Raw genomic sequence first — 11,461 nt, forward strand, 5'->3', positions numbered from 1 at the left:
TCATAGAAATAAAAACCTTAGTATATACACTACTAATATATGTTTCAATATCATTAATATCTTTACTACAAATGAAGTTATGAGAAATACTCGAAATTGCGTCACCTCACTTTCCGGCACCCTTAAATCAAATAAATTTAGTGAACTTGAGAAGTATCTACACATACTATATTGATACATGTACTGCATTATATCAGTTAAAAACTGGAAACGAAGAAGAATTATGATCAATTGATTGATTCAAAGAAATATCTCTCCAAACATATTATTTGTAAGAACAAGAGTTATAGACTTTAACATATTCTTATATAATGTCTTATCAAAAAAAATCATTAGTTAATTTAAATAAAATCTTAAAAAATCCATTTTTAATCCTAAAAATTGCTAAAAATGTCTTTTTTTGCTTATGCACCAAGCTTAGATTGTGAGAGTGAAGAAGTGATGTGCATCATTCCAGAGAGTGGTGTAACTAAGTAAGTCATCTGCTTACCCTTACCCTTAAGGAAGACTTCACCTCTTTCTTCGATGTTAAAGTTACTATTTTCGATGTATTCCTTCGTAGCCTTAGAAATCTGGATACGTCCAGCGATATCAGTACTCTGAAGACGAGCAGCGATGTTAATTGGGTCACCAATGATATCGAAGACAGGCTTATCAGTACCAAGAACACCAGCGAGAAGAGGACCACCTGTGTTAATACCAATTCTAACTTCTAATGATGCATTGAGTTTAACGTTGACTTCGTCTAATTCACCTAAGCAGTCGAGACCGAAGTTGACCATATCTTTAGCGTGTGAAGCAGGATCATCTTGTTCATCGAAAAGACCAGCAGCAGCCATGTAGACATCACCGATCAGTTTGATCTTTGTGATCTTAGGATACTTCTTAACCATTTCATCGAATGCAGCGAATACAGTTGACAAGTTACCCATGATTTCCTGTGGTGTCAAAGAAGCAGCGTATTCAGAGAACTTGACAATATCGATGAAGATGATAGAAGCTGAAGGAACTGTGAATGAAATATCTTTTTCGCCACGGCCAAGTCTGACAACGATGTCCTTTGGAAGGATCTGGAACAACAATGTTTCTGACTTCTGCTTGGCATCTTCTGCTTCCTTCATCTGCTTGAGAAGCTTTGTGATATCGGACATGATGAAGACGAATGAGGAAATATCATCGGATCCTTCGTTCTTCATACCGATTAATCTGATCTGGAAGGAAACTTCGCGAGCAGAGTCTGAGATGCATGTGAACTTGTCTTCGTATGTTGAACCAGACTGCTTGTTCTTCATCAATTCCATCTGCTTCTCGAGCTTCTCGGAATCATCGGATCTGAAGAATCTGCCAATTGGCTGACCAAGTAACTGATCTGGTGTGTAACCAAGAATTGTTGAAACAGCTGGGTTTGTCATTTCAATCATTCCACCAACACCTGTGTAGATGATGCAGTCTGCGCAGTTTCTGACAACAGACTGTGAGATGGACATTGACTTGTCGTCTTCTCTTGACTTTCTGTTGAGTAAGAAGTCCATGAGTGGCTTGGAAGCGACAATGTTTGCTGGCTGGAGACGCTTGATGAGAGCGATGAGGATGACGTATGTGCCATCAGCTCTTGAGACAAGGTAAAGTGTCATGCCGACGTTAGCGAGAGCGATGACAACACCGATGACTGTGCATGTGATGTTTGTCCGCTTCATCTTTGAAGAGCGCTGCTCGACGAGATCGACCATCTTTGAGTTGATCTTGAAGAGTGTGTACCAAAGATGTCCTGTGACAATGTGCATCAAGTTGAGGGATGATGTGATGTTGACACGGCCGCCGAAGTATTCTGGTCTGGCCTGGACTTCGTTTGCGAGATCCTTGAAGACAGCTAACTGGTGTGTTGCTGAAGCGCATCTGTAGAGATCGTGCATATCAGTAGCCTTTGTGTTTGCTGTGCAAAGTTCTGCGTAGTGGAGCTTATCAATCTCTGTATCGTAACCAGAGAAAGCTGGGGAATCATCTGTACCACGGAGAAGGTATTCGTTGTTGTTAAGGATTGACTCTAAGTCTGTTGTGAATCTATCTTTGTTAGATGAGATGTTCATGAATGAGACATTTGGTGGATCTGGGCCGGACAAAACAATGACGTTCATGATTTCGACAATTGTTTCACCAGTTGTAGCTGATCTAGAAGCAGCGTAGTAGAACCACTGTGAGATCTTTGAGATTGTATCATTGGATGATCCCATTTCTTTTGCGAAGAGGAATGCTGTGACAGTGATAGCAACAGCGAAAACGAAGTAGATGATGATGGAAAGTAATGTGAATGAGTAAGCCTTGATGTTTTCAGATGATGCGTTCTGTGTAACTTCGATATCCTTTCTGATTGGTAATTTAGCGCCTTCCTTAGCTTCATCATCCATAGAGCTCAAGATCTTGAGTGTCTTGTTGACGGAGTGAACGAAAGCGATAACAGTGACGCAGATTGGAACGAATGAGATGATGAGAGCGATGATTGGAGCGGCGATCTGGAGATAAGAAAGGATCTGTCTGAGATCTTCACCATCCTTCTGTGCGGAGTTAAGGAATGATGTGAACATTGTTGAGACATCAATTGGGAATGTGTCTGAGTTCCTCATCAACTCACAGAAATCGTTTGCTGTGAAGATTCCATTGACATCTGTTGTACCAGCGATCATCTTGTTCAAGTGCAACATGTAGATATACTTATCCTTGAAAGTTGACTTGACATCACCCTTATCAGATGAGTTGTAGCAGAATCTGAAATCGCATGTTTCAGAAACTAATGTTGAAGCCATTGTGTAGACATTGATACCTTCTGCAGCAAGGTTAGCGAGGTTGCCGAGAATTACATCGAACTCTGATGCAGCATCCTTAACAGTTGATGTGATCTGTGTTGGAAGTTCTTCATCGAGTTTGACGTACTCTGTGAATGTTGATTTATCAGCTGCCCAATATGCCTTGAATGAATCTTCCCAGTTAGAAATGCGGCCAACATTCTTTGCCCAGTGTGCCCAGACTTGGAAGATGGCGACGTTTTCAAGGAATCTCATTCTTGTAGCAGAGTTTATGTAGACAACGGACTCCTTACGGATCTTGAACTTTTCTGTCTGGAATACGTTAAAGAACACAAAGATTGCAATTGTAGCAATGAGAGTGATGAATGAGAAGATGATGAAGTATTTCCTGATGGAGGATTTACGTGTTTCTAAAGCGTGGTGTAAAGCTAATCTCATTCTTGAGTGATTGAAAATCTTCTTACCAATGGATTCTTCCATTTCGGCATCGATTGTGATATCATTTGAAGAAGAGTTCAATGATCTCTGTGATGAGTTTGATCCGGATGTCTGCATTGACTGTGAACCCTTTCCGTTGTTTACCTGCTTCTTCATGATTCTCTTGCCCTTCTCATCCAAAACGTTGTTTAAGATGTATGATGGGAACATTCTGATGAATGATCTGAAGGAAGCATCGACAGCGAAGTTACGGCCAACTTCAATCTGGTCACCTCTCTCCTGTTGGTAAATGGCGCCTTCTAAATCAGCCATTGTCTCTGATCTGAATCTGGAGTATTCGTATGAAATCTTTGCGTTGTTTGGATAGTGGTTGATGGCTTCGTTCCAAAGAAGCAAAGCATTGGATGTTGTGGAGGAAACTTTCTCGCAGAAGGAGATCTTTGGATTAGGAAGGTTCCAGAAGTGTCTCATCATGGCTTCACACTCGTTGTTGAGGTTTCTGAGAACTAAAATCTTCTCGTTTGCATCAATGGAAACAGAGGAAGCACGGAGAGCACGAATACGGCCAATCTGGAAGACAACGAAGCGGTCACCGAATGTGAGATTTCTCTGTGAAATGATCATCTTGAAAATGTTGTTGAGTTTACGCATTTCGGATGGGAAGAATGCGACAACTTGTGCAAGGCAGCAGAGAACTCTGTTGGAGTCGTAATGGTTTGTAAGATAGGCAACGTATGACATATCAACGAACATCTTGCCCATTTGAACAAAAGATACATAAAGGTATTTCATGGCTTTGTTCTCTGATTGGTCGAGCTTGAGTTCGTCGAACACTGCGTACTTCTCTTCTTCTGTCATTTCGTTGGATGTGTACTTGAATTGCTTCTTGATCTTTTTCGCCATGAAGAAGAACATGTAGTAGAAAGCAACGGTCAAGACAACAAGAAGGGCGCAACCGACAATAAATGGAATCCACTTTCTAAGGTACTCCTTACCTGCCTTCATGAAGTTGTTACCAATGAACAAAAGATCCATGATAATCGTGGAAACTGTGATAGAGCAGTAAATCGCATTATCAAGAATCTTGTAGAATGGGAAGTTGGTGACAATTGTAAGAATGTAGACATTAGCTAAGATATGGCAGATGTAAACGATAACCATGTAGTAGTTAGGGAAGATACTGAGTATGAATGAAACGACAATCATCAAGGAGTTGATCATTGTGTGGTTGATGAATAATCTGTGATCAACTAATGGGAATGGAGTATTTGTTAAGATAACGGTACGGCTACTTAATGTCATAGCAATGGATGTGATAGCAAAGAGGACGACATAGCAAACAGCACCGAGAACAAGATGTACCCAATACTTGTTGTTGCCTGTATCATGTAATGTCTTGAAAGCAAATGAGACTAAAGAAGCGCATGGATAGAGGCAAATTGGTGTGATGATATCGAAAATGACCTTTTGTACCCATAATGACCATGTGATGAAAGATTTCTTAACCTTATAATAGAACAATTCAAAACCAAGCCAGCCAACGGATAAAATAGCTGCGACAATGGCAATGATAAGCTGGTATTGGAGTGAAGAGTCTATGTCGTTAATGTTTGTAAACCAAAAGATTTGAAGTGCCCAATGAAGAACTGGATAATGTGTTGGGTCTGATAAATCAAATGCATTTGAAATAGGCCACATGGAAACTAAGAAGGCCTGTAAATCGAAGAAAAGCGAAACGATAAACATAACCATTTTAGGGACCTTTGCAATTGTATTCATTTGATCAAAAAGCGGGAATACGATATCAATGGGCTTTTGAAGACCACTGATAAGGATATTCTTTTTTCCGCTAACTGACTCGACGGACTTGGACATCGAGGAAACAACGGACGATTCCAAGTTCATCTTTAAAAATTATCTTCATACTCATTCAAATTTGAATTGAATACACATGAGCATTAATAAAAAAATATGGAAGTATTATATATATACTGCATATTATTTTCACAAGATACGTTTTGTTAAGAGAATTCAAAAATTGAAAATATACATGAATGAATATTATCTTAGTTATTAAAGCTGGAATAAATTTAAATGGGAGTTTTGAATAGGATTTTTGTTCAATTGAATATATATTGGAATTCAGCTGCTTTGTTTGTTATTTCAAACAATATTACGATGAAAGAATTGTAAATATATATATATTCCCTCAAAATTGAATGAATAACAATTTGAAAATATTGAACATTTCTGTTTTAAAAATGATATTTATAATACTTTTAAAGTTAGCTCGAACGGTTAAGAATTTGTGACAAAAAACTGTTCATTTTGAACATTAATACATAGAGCAATTTCATAAATCAAAAGTAAAATCTCAGATGAATTCAATTCTTATCAAAATATGTTTTACAAAATATTTTGGATGTTTAATGCAATTTAAAGCATTTGATAAACATATTTGATCATATTTCTTTTGACATCTCAAAACTTGATTATTCAAAAAATTGTGAGAGATTCAATATTGTGTGACCAACAATAAGAGGGAGTGTAAGGAATATTAAGATTCAATAATTTTCACGCTTGTATCGTAATTGTTTTAAATTAAATATCAAAACTCTAATATTGCTTAATGAATTACATCTCAATAAAAAATTAAAACATGTCTGTGATGAAAGTAGTAAAATAAATATATTTATAGCTTTATAAATTCTATTCATAACTTGAATGTTTCAAAATCACGACAAAAATTAGAATGAAAAATTGATTGTACGGAATAAAAAAATATTATTCTGTTAAAATTAATATTTGTAATCATGTGATACCGAATACAATTGCCAAAATAGCTTGTCAGTTAGTTTCTCCAGAAAATATGAAATGCAAATTTCATTGAAGATTCCTCATAAGGCTAACCCTATTATTTTTATTATTTTTCATGAGTTCCCTATTGGACACAACGCCCAAAAATGCATCAGAAAGTGCGACAACGAATTTTGCAACATCTTCATCAATTTGTGAAGCTCTGTTAAACTCAAACTCGAATCTGGCTCCTGTTGTTCCTGTTTCGACAAGATCACCTTGATACATGTCGCTAATTTCGATTAATTTAACTGTATCTTTGTGCTTTTGTAAATAAGATTGTACTAGCTCAATAAAAGGTGCTGTGCTGTCCTCTAAGTCTGAATAACAATGAATTCCTGCATTTTCAAATTCTTTGATTCCTATGGAATAATTGCTATGAGAGGGTTGGCTACTAAATCTGATAAAGCCATGTAAGTTCTCTGGCGGTGCATAAACTAAATCAATATTTAAATTGTTTTTCTTTCTCAAAATTGTATCAATTAACCATCCAATTGGATCACAACGCTTAGAGAATGCTATAGATACGATGCCACCAATATATCCAGATCTTCCTGTAATGTAAAATTCGTAATGATGATTGGATCGTTTCATAAACTTACTCTGAATGAAAGCAAAATCATAGGATAATTGTAGTCTGAATAAGTTTCTAATAATTTTCTGTTGGTATTCGATTGAAACTTTGCCAAATATGTAAAACAAAAGATAAATTAGCGCAATTCCAGCAAAGATATACTCTCTAACTCCTATCAATTGAGAAAGAGGAAGTCTTTGACGTTTAACTTTATTTGTTGCATTTGAATCAGTTTCATTCTCCTGTGGCTGAATATATTTCCTAGTTTGTCTCTTATTTGGGCCATTTTGTTCATCTAGATTATCATCATCGAATGGAAGATCATCGTTGATTGATAATGCGGAAGATAATAGTACAAACAAAAACATTTTTTTGCACTTTTACGATCATGCACTCTAACATTGAAAAGGATCGTCTAAGGATGAAGATTTCTGGTCATATCAAAGTACACCCAAATATCAGAACTCTGACCTTGGTGAATTTATGATCAGTTTGGAAAAGCATCAATAATTATGCAATTCAGAATATATTATTATCGATTTGGATAAGATTCATGCTGGAAATCTTCATTTTAACCAACAGCTTACCCTGATTTAAGTATTAACATCTGCTAACATCCATACTCACGCCAGTCATTTTAATTTTTCAACATATTCATGCTGGAATTTACCATTTTCTTATTAGGTTTTCTGCTAACTTATGCTAAATAACTATATCAACTGTTTTAATGATGTTATTAGCGATTATATTATTAATTTTATTCTTTAAACCTACGGTCTGCTATATATTCAGTACATATTGAACTTAATAATATAGAAAACTTACATGTTTTGAAATTATTGAGGTATTACCATGCCATCCTTGTCGCCAATTTAAAGTTTATGTTCCCAGTTTTTGAACTTATAGTATGGAATTGTTAGCTATTAAGTGATGAATCTAGTTTAGAACTTCAAAACTAACAATTCATTCCAGAAACTCACAGAACTTTGAGTTAATCTCATATGATTAACTCAAAGTTCTGTGATTTTTTGTATAGAATGGGAGGCTTTGAGGTACTGATTCATACTTTGTACCTCAAAGCCTTCCATTCTTGTTTAAAATAGAAGAAACTTCGTCCGATATGTTAGTGGGATGCATAGGAATTGCTGTCCATGAGGCACTAGATCTAGTTAAGTGTCCCTCAGACAGCAATCTCTGCGCGAAGCCAACGCATTTTCCTGCTCTGTTTATTGAATTTGGATTAAAATAAGTTCGACAATCGGTATAACGTGGGAAATCGAATTATCTCTATGCCATTGATCTGAGCAACCTGTCTACTAGAAATATAAATTTCAAATTTTTTTCAAAAATGGAAAAACAAGATGCATTCTAACATTTTCGATTCCCATATTTTTTTTTATTGATTTTTCATTTTAATTTTGTTTTTTTCTCAAAATATTAAATGATATTGAATAAATTAAATCATACACTTATTGTAAAAAATTATGTGATTCACAAATATGCCTACAAATTTAGTTTTAAATTGAATCACTATATCACAACTATCAAATTTGAGTGTGCTAATATGGCATATTGAAAGATTGTTCTCGAGAAGACATTATTATGAATATTATCTGTTTACTATATAACAAATAAAATATTACTGTTAATAATTCTAGCGAGGTTTATGGCAAGACATTACTACTGTAAAAATGCAGTTTATAAATACTTATCATTATCAATCAGCCTTTTTCTTTAAGCCCTTTTGTTTCTTATTCTTTCTATCGATGAAAAATCCAATAATATTGATGACAATTGGAATAGTAATAACAAGAATCATAAATAGATTCTCGAACAATGAGAGAGAGTTAACGAAATCTAATACTTCAGAATATAAAACTTCTATATAAGATTTCTGTGGGAGATCGTATGAAAGAGCATCAAGTAGTTCTTTCTTTTGATATCTCTGTCTATAAGCAAAGTTTTCATTGTTCCATTCTATCACAGATTTCTCATCATTTGCAATAAGAATGTTATTAAAGGAAATATCACGATTTACATGCCATATTTCGAAACCAAGTCCATAACTCAAAGGAACCCGAAGTTTATGATCAAATGCTCCGTTTTTGGCAGGAACATTATCAATTAGTATTGAATAAGTTCCATTTTTGCGTATGATTAGAGTATATAAGTGCGTCATTGTATCATCAAATGGAATTGGTGGGTCTTGCATGACTAATTGCTTGAATTTGTATGGCGATCTGTTAAATTCGTTTAAAATGAAGTGAACTTTCTTAGAAGAGCTACATCTATCAGGTCCAAACATCAAAGCGTAGTTTGTTTCATTGGTTAATTTGGTCGGATCGAAATCACCAGCAAAAAGCTTAATATAAGCGCCACTGCATGTAAAAGCAAATTCTGCACGCATTTCATACTGTAAAACAAAATCTTTTTCGGTGATATTTATTGGATGTTTGAATTTCGTAGAAACTGCTGAATAAACTTTTCCTCTTCTTGCATATAGAGCATTTTCTCCAGGGATAGTTTGAGGGATCTGTGTTTCAACTATTTGCCAATCATTTGTATAATTTAGAGCTTCTGTAGGGATCCAGCGACGAGGAGACCAGATAGGATCGAAGCTCTCATAAAGTAAAACATCACACTTAGGTTTTGCAGGTAACTTTTTTGATAATGTATATGGAAATAGATAAAAACAAATCATTATAATATTATAAAAAGGGGGAGAAAACTTTTATTTTTTGTAAAATTGAGCCAAATTGACGTTTATAAATTCCACTTTCATTTAAAATGACATCTTCGAAAATTAAAGGATTTCAACTAGTAAAGAAACTCCGCCTACTCGAAGATGATGTCCAAGCTGCGAAAAACATGAGGGAGAATTTGATGAACGAAAATGACAATCTCCAAGATCAAATCGACCAAATTATTTTCCAAATAGAAGAAATTCGCGCAAATGATATTAAACTGTATGATGAGAATCAAGAAACTAATGATAACGTTGATGAAACTGCTCAAGCTACATTTTTCGGAAATTTAAACGAATTAGAAAGACAAGAAAATGAGATTAATGGCCAAACTGAACAATTTAAGAAGCAATTATCAGACTTTACTCATGAGTTTGCCACAGAAAAACAAAAACAAAAGTCTCTTAGAGAAAAATTACAAAATGTACAAACAAATTATGAAATTCAATATGAAATTACGACGAAAGCACAATCAGATTTAGATGTTGCCAAGGAAGAATCACATAAACTCTACGAACAAATCAATGAATTATCTGATTCTCATTCTGAAGTTAAAGCTGAGCTTGAAAAGAAGGAAAACATGTACAAATACAGCGATGATGCAATAAATAACAATCTTAAGAAAGAAAAACAAAGACTTTTAGAAGAGAAAAGAGCATTATATGATAAACTCGATAAAATGGATGCAAATCTCAAGAAAACACAAGATTTACATGATAAAAACGTAATTAATACAGGGAATTCGATCAAACAGAAGACTTCCGTTGGATCTTGGCTTGCAGATCGAAAAATACTTCTTGATAAGATCAAAAAGAAGAAGACTGTTTTGGCTACTGAGAAAAGTTCCCTTCAGAGAGAGAAAACAATGACTCAAAATCTCCAATCTCAATTTAAATCTTTGTTCGGCCAAACAGACCCGGGTGATGGATCCAGTCGTTTAGCAAAGCTTGTTGTACAAGCTGAAATCGATTCGATTGTGTCAGAAGATCCTTCAATTGAAGAAGATATCAACTCCGAAAAGGATTATAATGCTACATTAACAGAAGAGTATAACAGAATAATGAACACTCTTAAAGAGCTCGAAAGACACCGTAATTATATTATCAATGACCTAAATGAAGAAAGAATTGAATGTGAGAGGAAAGGATACTTAAATATGCTGCAAGAAGAACTCAATGTTCTCATATCTTCAGCATCCCACTAACCATTTATTATATATTTTGTATTGTATGAATTAAAAAATTAATTGTTATTATTTTAAAAATATTAAACTTATTAACCATCAATACTCCCTCAAAAATATCATTGAGTTTAATAATTCATTATTTTTAATACAAAAATAATATTCTTTTGAAACTTAATATAAGATATCCATTTCTATATGAGAAAACCTCACATTGTCTAGTTGAGCCCCGCAACCGCCAAAAACGTGCTATCGATGCTCTTTACGGATATAGAAATGCACAAGAAGTCGGCCATTTTCAGATTTGAGCAAGCCAAAGCACACCGTGATCAAGCCGAAACAAATTCAGCGAATGATACAGAATAAAAGGATGCTATTGCAGCCAAATAAGTAGAAGCAGTTAGTACAATACGCTAAATGAAGATTCCTACCCAAGAAGAGGTCGAAACCGCGAAATTCCTAACCCAAAACAAAACTATGAAATTTAAGCAACTTCCGATCTCTCCAGACCCTGTAGACTTTGTTATCAAGCAGTACGAGAACGTCTTCAACGTCTGTGAGCACGAATCAATCAGTTCGAAACAGTCAAACTAACTTCGCGGTTATTCAAATTTGAAGAGTGCGAAAAGTGGAACAAACACTGGAAAAACGAGAACAAATACACGAACGAGAAGATGAAAGAGTTCGAGAACCTCCCGAAGAAGGAAACTCTTCAAAGAAGGCTTGATGATTAGAAGAAATCAATCGATGAAACGAAAATCAACGTTGAAAGCTTTGAAAAACCTGATGAAATTTATTATGTCTTTAAAAATTAATGTATTTTCAAAAAGTAAAATTCTATTTTTAATCTCTAAAATATAAATAA

The 11,461-nt window shown here is 34.9% G+C and overlaps 5 protein-coding genes across 5 annotated transcripts, besides 2 other annotated features; 2 read left to right on the forward strand and 3 right to left on the reverse strand.

The window, feature by feature from the left end:
• Positions 1 to 121: part of a mobile genetic element that runs on past the window's edge.
• Positions 122 to 404: 283 nt separating this feature from the next.
• On the reverse strand, positions 405 to 5,144 carry TVAGG3_0243470 (guanylate cyclase protein; the record flags this gene model as incomplete). Its single annotated transcript, XM_001317168.1, has 1 exon — positions 405 to 5,144. The coding sequence occupies one exon, from the start codon at positions 5,142 to 5,144 to the stop codon at positions 405 to 407; it is 4,740 nt and encodes a 1,579-aa protein (XP_001317203.1).
• A 777-nt stretch (positions 5,145 to 5,921) lies between these two features.
• On the reverse strand, positions 5,922 to 7,346 carry TVAGG3_0243480 (adipocyte-specific protein 4-related family; the record flags this gene model as incomplete). Its single annotated transcript, XM_001317169.1, has 1 exon — positions 6,123 to 7,037. One exon carries the CDS (start codon positions 7,035 to 7,037, stop codon positions 6,123 to 6,125), a length of 915 nt encoding a protein of 304 aa, XP_001317204.1.
• A 282-nt stretch (positions 7,347 to 7,628) lies between these two features.
• Positions 7,629 to 7,788: a mobile genetic element.
• Positions 7,789 to 8,167: 379 nt separating this feature from the next.
• On the reverse strand, positions 8,168 to 9,370 carry TVAGG3_0243500 (unfolded protein binding; the record flags this gene model as incomplete). Its single annotated transcript, XM_001317170.1, has 1 exon — positions 8,387 to 9,370. One exon carries the CDS (start codon positions 9,368 to 9,370, stop codon positions 8,387 to 8,389), a length of 984 nt encoding a protein of 327 aa, XP_001317205.1.
• Positions 9,371 to 9,456: 86 nt separating this feature from the next.
• Positions 9,457 to 10,641, forward strand: TVAGG3_0243510 (uncharacterized protein; the record flags this gene model as incomplete). The annotated part of the gene is made up of 1 exon (XM_001317171.1): positions 9,457 to 10,617. One exon carries the CDS (start codon positions 9,457 to 9,459, stop codon positions 10,615 to 10,617), a length of 1,161 nt encoding a protein of 386 aa, XP_001317206.1.
• Positions 10,642 to 10,787: 146 nt separating this feature from the next.
• TVAGG3_0243520 (uncharacterized protein) lies at positions 10,788 to 11,448 on the forward strand (the record flags this gene model as incomplete). The annotated part of the gene is made up of 1 exon (XM_051227771.1): positions 11,014 to 11,190. The coding sequence occupies one exon, from the start codon at positions 11,014 to 11,016 to the stop codon at positions 11,188 to 11,190; it is 177 nt and encodes a 58-aa protein (XP_051112757.1).
• Positions 11,449 to 11,461: the final 13 nt, after the last annotated feature.

The sequence above is a fragment of the Trichomonas vaginalis genome, chromosome IV (genome assembly GCF_026262505.1).
Source record: "Trichomonas vaginalis G3 chromosome IV, whole genome shotgun sequence".
In the NCBI taxonomy this organism is placed as follows: Eukaryota; Parabasalia; order Trichomonadida; family Trichomonadidae; genus Trichomonas; species Trichomonas vaginalis.